This window comes from Pongo pygmaeus, chromosome 16 (genome assembly GCF_028885625.2).
Source record: "Pongo pygmaeus isolate AG05252 chromosome 16, NHGRI_mPonPyg2-v2.0_pri, whole genome shotgun sequence".
Lineage (NCBI taxonomy): Eukaryota > Metazoa > Chordata > Mammalia > Primates > Hominidae > Pongo > Pongo pygmaeus.
In genome coordinates, this window is record NC_072389.2 from 46620576 (window position 1) to 46638934 (window position 18359).

General features: G+C 46.6%; 1 protein-coding gene across 1 annotated transcript in view; it reads left to right on the forward strand.

Moving 5' to 3' along the window:
- Window positions 1-18359, forward strand: part of RTF1 (RTF1 homolog, Paf1/RNA polymerase II complex component) — a 71985-nt gene that overhangs the window by 8090 nt on the left and 45536 nt on the right. The window contains exon 2 of the mRNA XM_054450326.1: window positions 14764-14874. Within this exon, the coding sequence (XP_054306301.1) occupies window positions 14764-14874 (111 nt within the window). The remainder of the gene's footprint in view (window positions 1-14763; window positions 14875-18359) is intronic.

Here is an 18359-nt window from a genome sequence, read left to right on the forward strand (position 1 = left end):
ACCTCCCGGGTTTACACCATTCTCCTGCCTCAGCCTCCCGAGTAGCTGGGACTATAGGCGCCCGCCACTGCGCCCGGCTAATTTTTTTTGTATTTTTAGTAGACACGGGGTTTCACCGTGTTAGCCAGGATGGTCTTGATCTCCTGACCTCATGATCCGCCCGCCTCGGCCTCCCAAAGTGCTGGGATTACAGGTGTGAGCCACCGCACCCGGCCAATTTTTGTATTTTTAGTAGAGACTTTGGACTTTATTCTGAGGGTAATAGGAAGCCATTGAAGAATTTTAAGTTGGAGAAGATTTTCAGATTTGCCTTACCCAGACTATGTGGAGAGTAATATGGAGGGGGGACACTAATGAAGTGGCAGAGAGAGGAATCCAGATGAGAGATGATGGAGAACATAAGTTCCATTAGAATGGAAGCTCCAGGAGGCTAACCGTATGTGTTCACTATGCTGTCCCTGGCATCTAGAGCAGTGCCTATATGCAGTTGGCACCCAGTCAGTATTTATTAAATGAAGGACTGACTTGGATTGATATGGTTGTTATAGAGATGACAGATAGTGGAATTGGTTGGACATAATGTTCAGTATGTAGAACTAAAAGGCCTTGAAGACTGAGGACTGATTAGGATGAGAAGAGGAGTATTAAGGATTGATGCCAGGCACTGGCCTGAGATGGGGAATGCTGGAGGAGCAGGTTTAGAGGTGAAGATCCTGCATTCAGTCTGGGATATGTGGAGTTTGAAGTGACTATGAGATATCTAAGTGGAGACATCAAGTAGGTAGTTGAAAATAACACTTGAGGGCCAGGCACAATGGCTCACGCCTGTAATCCCAGCGCTTTGGGAGGCTGAGGTGGGAGGATTGCTTGAGCTCAGGAGTTCGAGACCAGCCTAGGCAACATGGTGATGAAACCTGGTCTCTACAAAAAAAAAAAATTTTTTTTTTGAGGTGGAGTCTCGCTCTGTTGCCTAGGCTGGAGTGCAATGACACCATCTTGGCTCACTGCAACCTCCGCCCTGGGTTCAAGCAATTCTCGTGCCTCAGCCTCCTGAGTAGCTGGGATTACAGGCACATGCCACCATGCCCAGCTAATTTGTTTGTTTGTTTGTTTGTTTTTATTTTTATTTTTGAGATAGAGTCTTGCTCTGTCGCCCAGGGTGGAGTGCAGTGGCGCGATCTGGGCTCACTGCAACCTCTGCCTCCTGGGTTCAAGCGATTCTTCTGCCTCAGGCTCCCAAGTAGCTGGGACTACAGGCGTGCGCCACCACGCCTGGCTACTTTTTTGTATTTTTAGTAGAGACAGGGTTTCACCATATTGGCCAGGCTGATCTCGAACTCCAGACGTCATGATCCGCCCACCTCGGCTTCCCAAAGTGCTGGGATTACAGGCGTGAGCCACTGTGCCTGGCCATTTTTTTGTATTTTTAGTAGCGATGGGGTTTTTCCATGTTGGCCAGGCTGGTCTTGAACTCCTGACCTCAGGTGATCCACCCCCCCGCCCCCGCCTCCCAAAGTGTTGGGATTACAGGCATGAGTCTACTGTGCCCAGCCTCGACATACGTGTGTGTGTGTGTGTGTGTGTGTGTATTTTTTTTTTTTTTTTTTTTTTGTAAGGCAGAGTCTCACTGTTGCCCAGGCTGGAGCGCAATGGTGTGATCTCGGCTCACTGCAATCTCCACCTCCCAGGTTCAAGCAATTCTCCTGCCTCAGCCTGCCAAGCAGCTGGAATTATAGGGGCCCACCACCACACCCGGCTAATTTTTGTATTTTTAGTAGAGATAGGGTTTCACCATGTTGGCCAGGCTGGTCTTGAACTCCTGACCTCGTGATCCACCTACCTTGGCCTCCCAAAGTGCTGGGACTACAGGCATGAGCCACCATGCCTGGTCTACAAGATTTTTAAAAAATTAGCTGAGTGTGGTGGCATGTGCCTGTGGTCCCAGCTATTCATTCAAAATAAAAGCTACATAAGCTGGGTGTAGTGGTGTGTGCTTGTAGTCCCAGCTACCCAGGAGGCTGAGATAGGAGGATCACCTGAGCTTAGGAGGTTGAGGCTGCAGAGAGCCATGATCACGCAACTGCACTCCAGCCTAGGTGACAGTGAGACCCTGACTCAAATAATAATAACAGTAATAATAATTATGCTGATGCTTGCCTGACAGAGTAGGCACTTAATAAATTTTTGTTGAATAAGCAAATGCTACTTGGCATACCCATGGTGTCAAGTTTTCTTTATTTTTTTTTTGAGACGGAGTTTTGCTCTTTGTTGCCCTGGCTGGAGTGCAGTGGGGCAATCTCAGCTCACTGCAACCTCCGCCTCCCGGGTTCAAGTGATTCTCCTGTCTTAGCTTCCCAAGTAGCTGGGATTACAGGTGTCTGCCACCATACCTGGCTAATTTTTGTATTTTTAGTAGAGACGGGGTTTCACCATGCTGGCCAGGCTGGTCTCGATCTCCTGACCTCAGGTGATCTGCCTGCCTCGGCCTTCCAAAGTGCTGGGATTACAGGCATGAGCCACCATGCCTGACCTTCTTCTTTTTTTTTTTAATTTTATTTTTAGAGGTGGGGTCTCACTCTGTCACCCAAGCTACATGGTGGGACATTTTCTAACTTGGTTACATTAAGATTACTTGAAGAGATAAGGGACACTTTCACTTTGAGGGTCCTTGTTCCAACCCCTCTACTGCAATACTGATATTCCTTTTTTTTTTTTTTTTTTTGAGACGGAGTCTCGCTTTGTTGCCCAGGCTGGAGTGCAGTGGCGTGATCTCGGCTCACTGCAAGCTCTGACTCCCGGGTTCACACCATTCTCCTGCCTTAGCCTCCCAAGTAGCTGGGACTACAGGTGCCCGCCACTACGCCCGGCTAATTTTTTTGTATTTTTAGTAGAGACGGCGTTTCACTCTGTTAGCCAGGATGCTCTCGATCTCCTGACCTTGTGATCCGCCCACCTTAGCCTCCCAAAGTGCTGGGATTACCCGTGTGAGCTACCATGCCCTGCCCCCTCCTCCTTTTTTTTTTTTTTTTTTGAAGACAGGGTCTCACTCTGTCACCCAAGCTGAAGTGCAGAGTGACGTGATCATGGATCACTCTAGCCTTGACCTCCTGGCTTCAAGTGATCCTCCCTCCTCTGCCTCTGGAGTAGCTGGGATCACAGGTGTGTGCCACCATGCCCAGCTAATTTATTTATTTATTTTGAGACAGAGTCTTGCTCTGTTGCCCAGGCTGGAGTGCAGTGGTGTGATCTCAGCTCACTGCAACCTCTCTGCCTCCTGGGCCCAACCAGTTCTCCCTCAGCCTCCTGTGTAGCTGGGATTATAAGCATGCGCCAGCACATCTGCCTACTTTTTGTATTTTTAGTAGAGACAGGGTTTCGTCATGTTGGCCAGGCTGGTCTCAAACTCCTGACCTCAAGTAATCTGCCCATCTTGGCCTCCCAAAGTGCTGGGATTACAGGCGTGAGCCACCACTCCCGGCTGCAGTGAATTGATTTTTAATTTTTTGTAGAGACAGGGTCTCCCTATGTTGCCCATGCTGGTCTCAAACTCCTGGGCTCAAGGGATCCTTCCTCCTACCTTGGCCTCCCAAAGTACTGGGATTACGGGCCACCTGTAAGCCACCTGTGAGCCACCACGCCCAGCCAATACTCACTGTTTAAATTAACCAATAGTTTTGCTATGAAAGGGACACTAGGAAGTAACTTCTCAGATTTAAAGCTCTGTGAATTACTGTTTTTTTCCTCGTCGTCTCGTAGATCTCTCTCTGCCCACTTCTGTCTGTCCCTGTGGCTACTTGTTTAATGCGACTGCTGTGGGTTCCTTCTGAGTCCTCTCTGTACTTCCATGCTGGCCCCTCTAGTCTGTTCATCTACCAGTTGTAGTGCTCTTTTTTTTTTTTTCTCTCTCTCTCTTTCCAGGAGTGCTCTTTTAAAACCCTTGCTGGATTGGGTTACTCCCCTGCTTCAGACCACTCGATGGCTTACCACTGCCTAACTTCATGCTCCTCACCCTGTTTTATAAAGCTCAGAAAGATCTGGTTTCTTCTTACCACTAACCCATCTCATTCAATTCTCCTGCTTGCCTGCTAAACTTTAGTCACAGTTTCTCTTTCAGTTCTTTGACTAAGCCAAGCTGTTATCAGCTTCAGGGCCTTAGCTGTTCCATCTGAAGGCCTCTGTCCAGAAAACTGTACCATCTTTTCCTCTCGTGAAGTTTCTAGTCTCAGCCTCAGTGCCTCAGAGAAGCCTCTCTAACCACCCTACTGCAGATAGCCCCTGCACTCATTTGATTCACTTCCTTCTTAACACTTACTATTAGGTGGAATTCATTGTTTCTTTACTTGTTCATTGTTTGTCTCCCATACTTGATTTTAAATTCCATGAGGTCAAGGACCATGTATCTTTTCCTTATTTTTTATTTGTTTTTAATTGAATTGAATTGAATTGAATTTATTTTTTCTTTTCTTTTCTTTTTTTTTTTTGAGACAGAATCTTGCTCTGTTGCCCAGGCTGGAATGCAGTGGCATGATATCAGCTCACTGCCATCCCTACCTCCTGGGTTCAAGCAGGTCTCCTGCCTCAGCTTCATGAGTAGCTGGGATTACAGGTGCATGCTACCATGTCTGGCTAATTTTTTTTTTTTTTTTTTTTTTTTTTGAGATGGAGTCTCGCCGCCCCCTAGGCTGGAGTGCAGTGGCGTGATCTCGGCTCACTGCAACCTCCCGCTCACTACAACCTCCACCTCCCGGGTTCAAGCCATTCTCCAGCCTCAGCCTCCCAAATAGCTGGGACTACAGGCGCGTGCCACCACACCCAACAAATCCTTTGTATTTTTAGTAGAGACAGGGTTTCACCATGTTAGCCAGGATGGTCTCGATCTCCTGACCTCATGATCCGTCTGCCTTGGCCTCCCAAAGTGCTGGGATTACAGGTGTGAGCCACTGTGCCCAGCCTAATTTATGTATTTTTAGTAGAGGTGGGGTTTCACCATATTGGCCGGGCTGGTCTTGAAATCCTGACCTCAAGTGATCCACCTGCCTCAGCCTCCCAAAATGCTAGGATTACAAGCATGAGCCACCATGGCCTGGCTTCTTTTTTATTTTTTAAGGCACAGGGTTTCACCCATTGCTCAGCCTGGAGTGCAGTGACGAGAACCTAGCTCACTGCAGCCTTGACTTCCGAACTCAAGCGATCCTCCAACCTCAGCCTTCCAAGCAGCTGGGACTGCAGGCGCCCATCACCACATCCAGCTAATTTTTTTTTGGGGAGACGGAGTCTCAGTCTGTTGCCCAGGCTGGAGTGCAGTGGTGCGATCTCAGCTCACTGCAGCTTCCACTTCCTGAGTTCAAGTGATTCTCCTGCCTCAGCCTCCTGAGTAGCTGGGATTACAGGCGCCCTCCAACACGCCCAGCTAATTTTTGTATTTTTAGTAGAGATGGGGTTTTGCCATGTTTGCTACGCTAGTCATGAGCTCCTGACCTCAGCCGATCCGCCCGCCTTGGCCTCCCAAAGTGCTGGGATTACAGGTGTGAGTCACCACGCTTGGCCCACCTAATTTTTTAAAAAATCCTTTTGTCCAGACGGGGTCTCCTTATGTCGCTGAGGCTGGTCTTGAACTCCTGGGCTCAATTTTCCCACTTCAGCCTCCCACAGAGCTGGAATTACAGATACGAGTCACTGCGCCCAGCTATATCTTTTCTTCACTACTGTTTACCCAGGGCTTGCTACATAATGGTTGCTGTTAGTAGGGTGACCAACCATCCTAGTTTGCCAGGAACTGAGAAGTTTCCCAGAATGTAGGACTTTTAGTGCTAAAACCATGACAGTCCTGGGAAAACCAGGATATTTGGTCGCCTTAGCTGGTAGTTGGTGACATTAGTTATATTGGTGGAATGAGTGAGAAAGATCTCAACATGCTAATTAGCTATAAAACCTGTTGAGATTTATTCATATGGGCTTTTATTCTCCTTTCTTGCCTTGTTTTGTGGTCTCAGTTTTGGCAGTCTGAGCCATATTTAATGTTAAATATGGCTTTTAAGCAATGTTAATGAAACTGCTGTAGAAGCCAGATGCGACATCTCTGCACAGCCATCCTATAGTAAGTAGGTTGGGCATTGGCATTATTTCAAGTAGATCTTTAGTTCAGCTTTCATTTGATACACCATGCTGGCACCCCCTGTACCATTCCCCTAGAGGAATGTCGAGATAAATAGGGAAGGCTTTCACTGGATAGCTTGAAATACAGGGACAATGGTAAGAGATGTTCACCAGACACATGAAATGTTGTCTCAACCAGTGTGGCACAGTGAAGTTGGCTGGTAGGAGAGAGTTGCAGATGGATTTACCTCTGGTGTATGGATCAGTTTCAGATGGACTTAATTTTTTTTTTTTAATTTCTTATAGAGATGTGGTCTTACTGTGTTGCCCAAGTTGGTCTTGAACTCCTGGCCTTAAACAATCCTCCCACTTTGGCCTCCCAAAGTGCTGAGATTACAGTTGTGAGCCACTATGCCTGGCCAGATTGACTTTTTTTTTTACTACAAGTGTTAGATAGGTCATCTCTAACTGATTAACTGATTGCCTCTAATCTGATGGTCTCTTTATGTGTGTGGTGTTGGAAAGACTTTTCTTTTTTTTTTTCTTTTTGAGACGGAGTCTTGCTCTGTCGCCCAGGCTGGAGTTCAGTGGCACAATCTAGGCTCACTGCAGCCTCCGCCTCCTGGGTTCAAGCAATTCTCCTGCCTCAGCCTCCTGAGTAGCTGGGACTACAGGCGCACACCGCCACCCCCAGCTAATTTTTGTATTTTTAGTAGAGACTGGGTGGGAAGACTTTTTTGTTGCATATTGGTCTATTCAGCTATTATGAGTCCTTTATATTCAATAGAATATAAAGGACTGGCTGGGCATTGTGGCTCACACCTGTAATCCTAGCACTTTGGGAGGGTGAGGCAGGTAGATTGCCTGAGCTCAGAGGTTCAAGACCAGCCTGGGCAACATGATGAAACCCTGTCTCTACTAATAATACAAAATATTAGCTGGGCGTGGTTGTGCATGCCTGTAGTCCCAGCTACTCGGAAGGCTGAGGTGGGAGAATCACTTGAACCTGGGAGGCAGAGGCTGCAGTGAGCCAAGATCGTACCACTGCACTCTCGTCTGGGTGACGGACCAAGATTTCGTCTCCAAGAGCAAACAAAAAGAATATAAAGGACTGAACAAAAAAGTAGTCTTGCTGTGAGTTTTCCCAGTAACTTCCTATACAATCCTCAAGTTGTGGGAAGTGCGTCTTATATCTTTCACACTGTTAAGAGAGTCTTTGCTGTCTCCATACTATTGTGGGTTTTCTTTTCTTTTTTTTTTATTGAGACAGAGTCTCGCACTGTCACCTGGGCTGGAGTGCAGTGGTGTGATCTCGGCTCACTGCAACCTCCACCTCCTAGGTTCAAGAGATTCTCCTTGCCTCAGACTCCCAAGTAGCTGGGATTACAGGCGCCTGCCACCATGCCCAGCTATTTTTTTGTATTTTTAGTAGAGACGGGGTTTCACCATGTTGGCCAGGCTGGTCTTGAACTCCTGACCTCGTGATCTGCCCACCTCGGCTTCCCAAAGTGCTGGGATTACAGTCGTGAGCCACTGCATCCGGTGGGTTTTTCTTTTTTCTTTTTTTTTGAGACGAAGTTTTGTTCTTGTTCCCAGGCTAGAGTGCAGTAGTGCAATCTCGGCTCACTGCAACCTCTGCCTTCCGGTTTCAAGTAGTTCTCCTGCCTCAGCTTCGCAAGTAGCTGGAATTACCGGCGCCCGCCACCACGCCCAGCTAATTCTTTTATATTTTTAGTGGAGACAGGATTTCACCACGTTGATCAGGCTGGTCTCGAACTGCTGACCTCGTGATCCACCTGCCTCGGCCTTCCAAAGTGCTGGGATTACAGGCGTGAACCACCGCACCCGGCCGGGTTTTTCTTTTTAAGGCAGTGTCTTGTTTTGTTTCCCAGGCTGGAGTGAAGTGGTTCACTGCACTCTCAACCACCCAGACTCAAACAATTCTCATGCCTCAGCCTCTTGAGTAGCTGAGACTACAGGCATGTGCCACCACACCTGGCTGAGTTCTTGGATTTTTTGTACAGATGGGGTTTCACCACATTGCCCGGACTGCTCTTGAACTCCTGGGCTCAAACGATCACCCCTCATCGGCCTCCCAAAGTGCTAGGACTATGGTTGTGAGTCAGTGTCCCTGGCCCATACTTTTTTTTTTTTTTTTTTTTTGAGACACAGTCTCACTCTTGCGCAGGCTGGAGTGCAGTGGCACGATCTTGGCCCACTGCAACCTTTGCCTGCCAGGTTGAAGTGATTCTCTTCCCTCAGCCTCCCGAGTAGCTAGAGTACAGGTGCACGCCACCATGCCTGGCTAATTTTTTGTATTTTTAGTAGAGATGTGGTTTCACCATGCTGGCCAGGATGGTGTTGAATTCCTGACCTTGTGATCTGCCCACCTCGGCCTCTCAAAATGCTGGGATTACAGGCATGAGCCACTGTGCCCGGCCATACTATTGTTAATATGGTATTTAATGTAGTAGAAGAGGGATTGTAGTTATCAGATGCAGTTGTTCGTTGATGAAGGAGAGCTGTTTGTTAGGTTTTCTTTTTTTTTTTTTTTGAGACGGAGTCTTGCTCTGTCACTCAGTCTGAATGGAGTACAGTGGCGCAATCTCGGCTCACTGCAAGCTCTGCCTCCCGGGCTCAGGCCATTCTCCCGCGTCAGCCTCCCGAGTAGCTGGGACTACAGGTGCTCACCACCACGCCCGGCTAATTTTTTGTATTTTTAGTAGAGACAGGGTTTCACTGTGTTAGCCAGGATGGTCTCAATCTCCTAACCTCGTGATCTGCCCGCCTCAGCCTCCCAAAGTGCTGGGATTACAGGCGTGAGCCACTGCGCCCGGCCTAGGTTTTCAGTATGTAGAGGGGAACCTCCTTAACAGGAAGGCAGTACTAATGTCTTAACACTTCAGTTACAGTAACTTTTAACAGATGTCTACTATGGTTTGATTGATAGCAAATCCAAATTTCTGTTGTAACGAATTGGTATTAAAACAGGCATACTAGGCTGGGCATGGTGGCTCACACCTGTAATCCCAGCACTTTGGGAGGCCGAGGCGGTGGATCACTTGAGATCAGGAGTTCAAGACCAGCCTGGCTAACATGGTGAAACCCCACTTCTACTAAAAATACAAAAAATTAGCCAGGTGTCGTGGTGTGCACCTGTAATCCCAGCTACTTGGGAGGCCGAGGCAGGAGAATTGCTTGAATCGGGAGGCTGAGGTTGCAGTGAGCCGGGATCGCACCATTGCACTCCAGCTTGGGCAACAAGAGTGAAACTCCGTCTCACAAAAAAAAGAAAAACAAACAGGCATACTATGGTCGGCTGTGGTGGCTCACGCCTGTAATCCCAACACTTTGGGAGGCTGAGGTGGGCAGATCATCAGGAGTTCAAGACCATCCTGGCCAACATGGTGAAACCCTGTCTCTACTGAAAATACAATAATATTAGCTGGGTGTGGTGGCGTGCGCCTGTAGTCCCAGCTACTTGGGAGGCTGAGGCAGGAGAATCACTTGAACCAGGGAGGCGGAGGTTGCTGTGAGCCGAGATCACTCCACTATACTCCAGCCTGGGAGACATAGTGAGAGTCCGTCTCAAAAAAAAATAAATAAATAAAAATATAAAACCGGCATAATAATGCATTTGTGAACCTGAAGGGGTCAGAGAAGAGATTACTTACCAGAATTCTTTTTTGCCTTTTTGAGACAGAGTCTCACTCTGTTGCCCAGGCTGGAGTGCAGTGGCATGATCTTTGCTCACTGCAACCCCCACCTCCCAGACTCAAGTGATTCTCCCACCTCAGCCTCCTGAGTAGCTGGGACTACAGGTGTGTGCCACCATGCCCAGCTAACTTTTCTATTTTTAGCAAAGATCAGGTTTCACCATGTTGGCCAGGCACACTCAAGTGATCTACCTGCCTCAGCCTCACAAAGTACTGGTAATACAAACGTGAGCCACTGCACCCAGCCCAGAAGTCTTTAAAGCTTATAAATTTACATTAAAGTAATATGGGAAAAAAGGTAATGGTAAAGACCATAAACGTATTACTATATAACCCAGCAATCCCAGTCCTAGGTATTTACTCAAGTGAAGTAAAAACTAATGTTTACATAGAAGACTGTACATGGTACAGTTGTTACCCAAATGGTAACAACTCAGATGTTTTATTGTTGTTGTTGCTGTTTGCTACCACACTTTTTTTTTTTTGATGGAGTTTTGCTCTTGTTGACCAGGCTGGAGTGCAATGGCGCTATCTCAGTTCACTGCAACCTCTGCCTCCCAGGTTCAAGCAATTCTCCTGCCTCAGCCTCCCGAGTAGCTAGGATTACAGGCATGCACCACCACGGCCAGCTAATGTTGTATTTTTAGTATAGACGTGGTTTCTCTATGTTGGTCAGGCTGGTCTTGAACTCCCGACCTCAGGTGATCCGCCCGCCTTGGCCTCCCAAAGTGCTGGGATTACAGGCGTGAGCCACCACGCCCGGCCTTTCTTTCTTTTTTTTTTTTTTTTTGAAGTAAAGACGAGGTCATGCTATGTTGCCAAGCTGGTCTCAAACTTTTGGGCTCAAGCGGTCCTCCCACCCTGGCTTCCCAAAGTGCTGGGATTATAGGCATGAACCACTGCACCTAGCACAAATGTTTTTCAGCTGGTAAATGGTTCAACAAACTGTGATACATTGATACAGTGGAATACTACTTAGCAAAAATAGAGACAAACTATAGTAATGATACATGCTGTAATGTGAATGAATCTCAAATGCACTATGCCAAATGAAAGAAGCCAAACTCAAAAGGCTAAGATACTATATGATTCCATCTATATGATGTTCTATAGGGACAGAAAACAGGTCTCTGGTTGCCAGGGAATGGGAGAAGGGATGTATAAAGATGAGAGAATTGAGGGATGATAGAACTATAGAGTGTAGGTGATGGGATATGGAGTGGAACCTCCTTAACAGGAAGGCAGTACTATTGTCTTTTTTTTTGAGATGGAGTCTTTCACTGTCACCCGGACTGGAGTGCAGTGAAGCGATCTCTTCTCACTGCAACCTCCGCCTCCTGGGTTGAAGCAGTTCTCCTGCCTCAGCCTCCCGAGTAGCTGGGATTACAGGCGCACGTCACCATGCTCGGCTAATTTTTTGTATTTTTAGTAGAGGCGGAGTTTCACTATGTTGGCTAGGATGGTCTCGAACTCCTGACCTCGTGATCTGCCCGCCTCGGCCTCCCAAAGTTCTGGGATTACAGGCGTGAGCCACCGCGCCTGGCCAGCAGTACTAATGTCTTACTTTAGTTACAGTAACCCTTTTTTTTTTTTTTTTTTGAGATGGAGTCTCGCTCTGTCGCTCAGGCTGGAGTGCAGTGGCGTGATCTCGGCTCACTGCAACCTCTGCCTCCCGGGTTCAAGTAATTCTCCTGCCTGTAGCCTCCTCCTACAGTAACTTTTAGCAGATGTCTACTGTGTTTTGATTAATAGCAAATCCAAATCTCTGTTATAATCAATTGGTATCAAAACAGGAATACTAGTGTATTTGTGAACCTGAAGGGGTAAGAGAAGAGATTAGATCTTCTTTATATCAGAGAAGATAAAGATCTTGACTGTGGTCATGGTTTCAAGTATTTGTCAAACTCGTAGAACTATATGTATTAGTATATTAGAAAAGTATATCAGAAAGGATAAAATATATATAAATTAGACCTCAAGTTTGGGTTTTTTGTTTTGTTTTATTTTGTTTTTATAGAGACTGGGTCTCTACAAGCAAGCCTCCCACCTTGGCCTCCCAAAGTGTTGGGATTACAGGTGTAAACCACCGCGCCCAGTTTACCTCAGGTTTTAAAATGACTATAAACACACAAGTGTTGATATAATTTGCATTTGGTCCATAGAGTTACCATTTTGATATGAGAAAGCAGACAATGATTTCAGTGTTTCGGGAAGTTAGTATGTTAACTCTCTCTAGTGAAATGGCAAGAGTTAACATTTTATGAGTGTTTATCAACAAGAGAGTCAGCTGTTTAATCTGAGAAGGTCATTTCTCATTTTAGCCAAGGAGGGAGGATATACTCCTAAAATAGAGACTGGAAGAATAAAACAGATACTTTGTAGCAGTCTATTATTTTACAGTCTGTCTTGGCACTTGATCCATAATTGTATAGCACCATCATCATTAAGGAATATTACTACTAGTGTTTATTAGCTGTATCTTCTCTCTTTTGGCAGAAGGGAAAAATGTTTTAGACTAGTAAACTATGACTCAGTTAGGAGCCAGGATTCTGTCTGCCGAGGTTTGAATCCTGGCTCTATCACGTACCAGCTGTGTTACTAGGTAAGTTACACAGCTTGGGTAAGTTACTTAAACTCCTTAGTTTCTTGGCCTGGTGTGGTGGCTCACACCTGTAATCCCAGCACTTTGGGAGGCCAAGGCGAGTGAATCACTTGAGGTCAGTAGTTCAAGACCAGCCTGGGCATCATGACAAAACCCCATTTCTACTAAAAGTACAAAAATTAGCCAGGCATGGCCGGGTGCAGTGGCTCACGCCTGTAATCCCAGCACTCTGGGAGGCCAAGGCAGGCGGATCACGAGGTCAGGAGATTGAGACCATCCTGGCTAACACGGTGAAACCCCGTCTCTACTAAAAAAAAAAAAAAAAAAAAAAAAATTAGCTGGGCTTGGCTGGTACCAGTAGTCCCAGCTACTCGGGAGGCTGAGGCAGGAGAATGGTGTGAACCCAGGAGGTGGATCTTGCAGTGAGCCGAGATTGTGCCACTGCACTCTAGCCTGGGCGACAGAGCGAGACTCCGTCTCAAATAAAAAAAATAAATAAATTAGCCAGGCGTGGTGGTGGGTGCCTGTAGTCCCAGCTACTTGGGAGGTTGAGGCAGTAGAATGGTATGAACCTGGGAGGCGGAGCTTGCAGTGAGCTGAGATCACGCCACTGCACTCCAGCCTGGGCAACAGAGCAAGACTCCGTCTCAAAAAAAAAAAAAAAAAAAAAAAAATTAGCCAGGCATGGTGGCATTCTCCTGTAGTCCCATCTACTTGGGAGGCTGAGGCATGGGCATTGCTTGAATCTGGGAGGTGGAGGCTGCAGTCAGCCGAGATCATGCCACTGCACTCTAGCCTGGGCAACAGAGTGAGTCTCTGTCTCAAAAACAACAATAAGAGACCAGGCATGGTGGCTCACGCCTGTAATCCCAGCACTTTGGGAGGTCGAGGTGGTCGGATTACAAGGTCAGGAGATCGAGACCATCCTGGCCAACTTGGTGAAACCCCATCTCTGCTAAAATACAAAAAATTACCCAAGTGTGGTGGCACGCCCCTGTAGTCCCAGCTACTCGGGAGGTTGACTCAGGAGAATTGCTTGAACCCGGGAGGCGGAGGTTACAGTAAGCCGAGATCACGCCACTGTACTCCAGCCTGGGTGACAGAGCAAGACTCCATCTTGAAACAAACAAACAATAAAAACCAAGAACAACAAAAAAATCTCTTTTCATTATCTTTAAATGGTAATGATATCGTTGTTGTGAAGATTAAATATCAGATGTTTAGAAAAGTACCTGGCATTGCGCCGGGTGTGGGGGCTCACACCTGTAATCCCAGCACTTTGGGAGGCCAAGGCGGGCGGATCACGAGGTCAGGAGATCGAGACCATACTGGCTAACGTGGTCAAACCCCGTCTCTACTAAAAATACAAAAAAAAAAATTACCCAGGCGTGGTGGTGGGCACCTGACAGCTACTCGAGAGGCTGAGGCAGGAGAATGGCTTGAACCCAGGAGGCGGAGCTTGCAGTGAGCTGAGGTCGCACCACTGCACTCCAGCCTGGGCGACACAGCGAGACTCTGTCTCAAAAAAAAAAGAAAAAAAAGAAAAGTACCTGGCATCTAGTGAGTACAGTATAATTGTGGACTGGTATTGGTATTAGCAGAAAGCAGAGCAAGTAACCTTTTGTTGCGTTTTTGAGTGACTGGACTGAATTGGGGAGACTTCAAGTGCGAAGGGAACCATGTGACAGAGCAAATCTTGGTTGTAGTCATGGCTTACTTAATGGTACTTCCTTCTTACTGTCATCGCCCTTGAATGACCAGGACAAGGCAGAGGTGGTGAATTGGGAGAATAGGGCTTGTGAAATTAGGATTCTGGTGTAGTGGCCAGCACACTTACTGCTTGTTGTCACAAACTGGATTAAACACTGGACACTTTTTTTCTGGTTTAAGTATTCATAATATAAAATGACCTCAGAAATTACAGTTTGTAAGCTTATTCAAAACTGCCCCACAAATGCCAATTTTACCATAAAATACTAAACCAGTTAAAACGGTGACTAGGTTACCTTTGTAAACGTGGTTCTTACCAGTCCCAGAGAATCAGTGCTTCTGTTGTTTAGGGTAGAATCAGGAACAATTTGGGGATAGCCTCCAGTTTGGTTCCAGTTCCTGTCCAACTTCAGACATATATTATCCATTAAAAAGGTGGGGCAGATTTTGTAAACATTTCTTCAGCACCTTGGAATCCTAGCAGTCAGTCTGTTCATGCAGATAGAAGTGCCTGTGACAATGTCCTTTAGTTGAAAGCACAAAAATATAAAAAAGATCTAGAGAGGGTGGGCATTTGATTATTCTTGGATATTCTTTCTCTATTGAACAAAACTGATGTGCCTATTTTTGTCCCATTAGGAGCTCCTGTCCCTGGCAAAGCGAAAGCGCAGTGACTCTGAGGAGAAGGAGCCGCCTGTGAGTCAGCCTGCAGCCTCGTCAGACTCGGAGACGTCTGACAGTGACGATGAGGTGGGTGTGGAGGGCCTTGGCTTCTGGGACCATTAGATAGTTGAGGGTCCTTGCTTTGGTGGCTCCTGTTGGTCTCATTTCCTTAAACGGAGACTTACAGCCTAAGATCTACAAGAATTTATTGGGGAAAGAAAATGGTGTAAGGAAGGCCGGGTGCTGTGGCTCGCTCCTGTAATCCCAGCACTTTGGGAGGCTGAGGTGGGTGGATCACCTGAGGTCAGGAGTTTGAGACCAGCCTGGCCAACATGGTGAAACCCTGTCTCTACTAAAAATACAAAAATTAGCTAGGCGTGGTGGCGCACGCCTGTAATCCCAGCTACTCAGGAGGCTGAGGCAGGAGAATTGCTTTAACCCAGGAGGCAGAGGTTGCAGTGAGCCGGGATCTCCCCACTGCACTCCAGCCTGGGTGACAAAGCAAGACTCTGTCTCAAAAAATAAAAGAAAATGGTGTAATGAAAGCTATTGAGTGTCATGTTCATTGTACTGCTAGTTACCTAGTGGGTCCCTCTGCAGGACATGCGTAGTCATTCTGTAGCTTTTTTTTTTTTCCAGCCTTATTGCAGAAGTGGTACAGTCAGTAGTCATATTTTTTCTTTTTTTTTTTTTTTTTTGAGATGGAGTCTCGCTCTGTCACCAGGCTGGAGTGCAGTGGCGGGATCTTGGCTCACTGCAACTTCCGCCTCCCGGGTTCACGCCATTCTCCTGCCTCAGCCTCCTGACTAGCTGGGACTACAGGCACCCACCACCAGGCCCAGCTAATTTCTTTTTTTATTTTTAGTAGAGACAGGGTTTCACTGTGTTAGCCAGGGTGGTCTGGATCTCCTGACCTCGTGATCCACCCGCCTCAGCCTCCCAAGGTGCTGGGATTACAGGTGTGAGCCACTGCGCCCAGACTCTCTTTTTTCTTTTTGAGTCATCTTTTTAATCTCACTTTCATGTTAGAAAATAAATTCTATCAAGGATGCCGTAGTTTAATGGGAAATACTTTAGTAAGAAAAGAAACTTTGGGAAGATTGATTCAACATCCCTCAGAGTGATGGTGTTAACTTCAAAGGAGGAAAATCCAGCTGTTCATTGTCTACACCAAGGTCACTTTCCCAAATTACCTACCAACAATGGCAGGCCCTAAAAGATCCAGAACCTTAATGGAAGACAGGGATGAGGGGAAAGATATTTGAAACACTTCTACATGTTTCTCATTTGATTTATTTATTTTATTTTATTTTTTTGAGATGGAGTCTCACTCTTATCGCCCAGGCCAGAGTGCAGTGGCACTATCTCGCTCACTGCAACCTCTGCCTCTCGGGTTCAAGCGATTCTCCTGCCTCAGCCTCCCGAGTAGCTGGAACTACAAGCATGCACCACAGTGCCTGGCTGATTTTTGTATTTTTAGTGGAGACAGGGTTTCGCCACGTTCGCCAGGCTGGTCTCAAACTTCCGACCTCAGATGATCTACCCACCTCGGCCTCCCAAACTGCTGAGATTACAGGCATGAGCCATTGCACCCAGCCTTTCATTTGATTTAAAGTATTTTCTTCCCCTTAGTAATTCCTTGGAGAGAAGCCGGATATCACCTTTCAGTGTAATTTCTTACCCTGCAGCCTAGGAAAATATTTGTTAACAGTAAAGTAAAAAATGTTTATCTAATATAATGAAATTTAATTAGCAGCTGAATAGTATTTACAGGTGTCCTGCATGTGTATATTGGAGTGATTGCCTTCTGATCAACTGTAGTGATAATTTGTTTTTTTTTTTTTTCTTGAGACTGAGTCTCACTCTGTCACCCAGGCTACCGTGCAGTGGCGAAATCTCAGTTCACTGCAACCTCTGCCTCCGGGGTTTAAGAGATTCTCCTGCCTCAGCCTCCTGAGTAGCTGGGACTACAGGCGCGTGCCACCATACCCGGCTAATTTTTTATTTTTAGTAGAGATGGGCTTTCACCATGTTGGCCAGGCTGGTCTCAAACTCCTGATCTCAGGTGACCCGCCCCCTTGGCCTCCCAAAGTGCTGGGATTATAGGCGTGAGCCACTGCGCCTGGCCTCTTTTTTTTTTTTGAGACAGAGTCTCGCTCTGTCGCCAGCCTGGAGTGCAGTGGTGCAATCTCAGCTCACTGCAACCTCTGCCTCCTGGGTTCAAGCAATTTTCCTGTCTCAACCTCCCAAGTAGCTGGGACTGCAGGCGCATGTCACCACATCCAGCTAATTTTTTGTATTTTTAGTAGAGTCGGGGTTTCACCATGTTAGGCAAGATGGTCTCATTCTCCTGACCTCGTGATCTGCCTGCCTCGGCTTCCCAAAGTGCTGGGATTAGAGGCGTGAGCCCTGCGCCTGGCCAAAAGTTTATTCTTTTGTTTATTTTTAATGGACAAACTACAATTTTTCTCAAATTAACAAAAAATCAGTGGGGGTCTATGAAATAATTTGCTTTGTCATTTTGTTTTCTTTCTTTAAATGCCTAGACAATACAGAAAAACCTTGAAATAATTTTCTCTCCCACTATTCCTTTTTTTTGAGATGGAGTCTCACTCTGTCACCCAGGCTGGAGTGCAGTGGCGTGATCTCGGCTCACTGCAAGCTCCACCTCCTGAACTCACTCCATTCTTCTGCCTCAGCCTCCCAAATAGCTGGGACTACAGGCGCCTGCCACCACTCCCAGCTAATTTTTTGTATTTTTGGTAGAGACGGGGTTTCACCATGTTAGCCAGGATGGTCTCGATCTCCTGACCTTGTGATCCGCCCGCCTCAGCCTCCCAAAGTGCTGGGATTACAGGCGTGAGCCACCATGCCCGGCCTCTCTCCCACTATTTGTATAGCTACTTTTATTTTTCATGTTTCAGAAGTCAGCTGCTGTGGTCCACCCTTGCCGCTCAGTATTGTATTAAGTTTGAATATGTGTTATTCCTGGAATACCCTGTAATGTGTTTGTGGTCTCTGGTATTCCTTAAGATACAAGAAGTAAGTCTGCTTGGAACACATTCATTCTCCATATGTCTGTTGTTAAAAGTTAGGTCAGAGTCCTAACTTTTGCAGTTACTATTGACATTCCCTTCCTCCTTTTTTAGCCAAAGCATTAGAGGAGACCACAACTTGTGTTAGAGGAGATCCACATCCATAAAATTCTTTATGGTTTAGGGTTCCCTTCGTTACTCGCAGCTGTTTAATGAAGTAAAAAACTGCTCATCTTAGAACACTACCCAATGATTTGTGCACGTATTGGAGAAAAAGCTGACAGCAAGCTCCACCCTGCCCAGCAGGAAATGAGCGTTTGAGTGACTTTTCCCCTACAGGATTCTTAGCTCCTGCTGCTGCCTCCAGATTCTAGTACTCCAGGCCCTCAGGCTTATTGTAACTCTACTCCAGTCCCTCTCTCAGGAGAGCAGCGTCTGTATCATGGTCATTCTGAAAGATGCCTGTTTTTCTGTTTCTATCATGTCTCTTTGGCCCAAGATACTAGCTTAGCACAGAGCACCTCAGAGTTAGAGCAA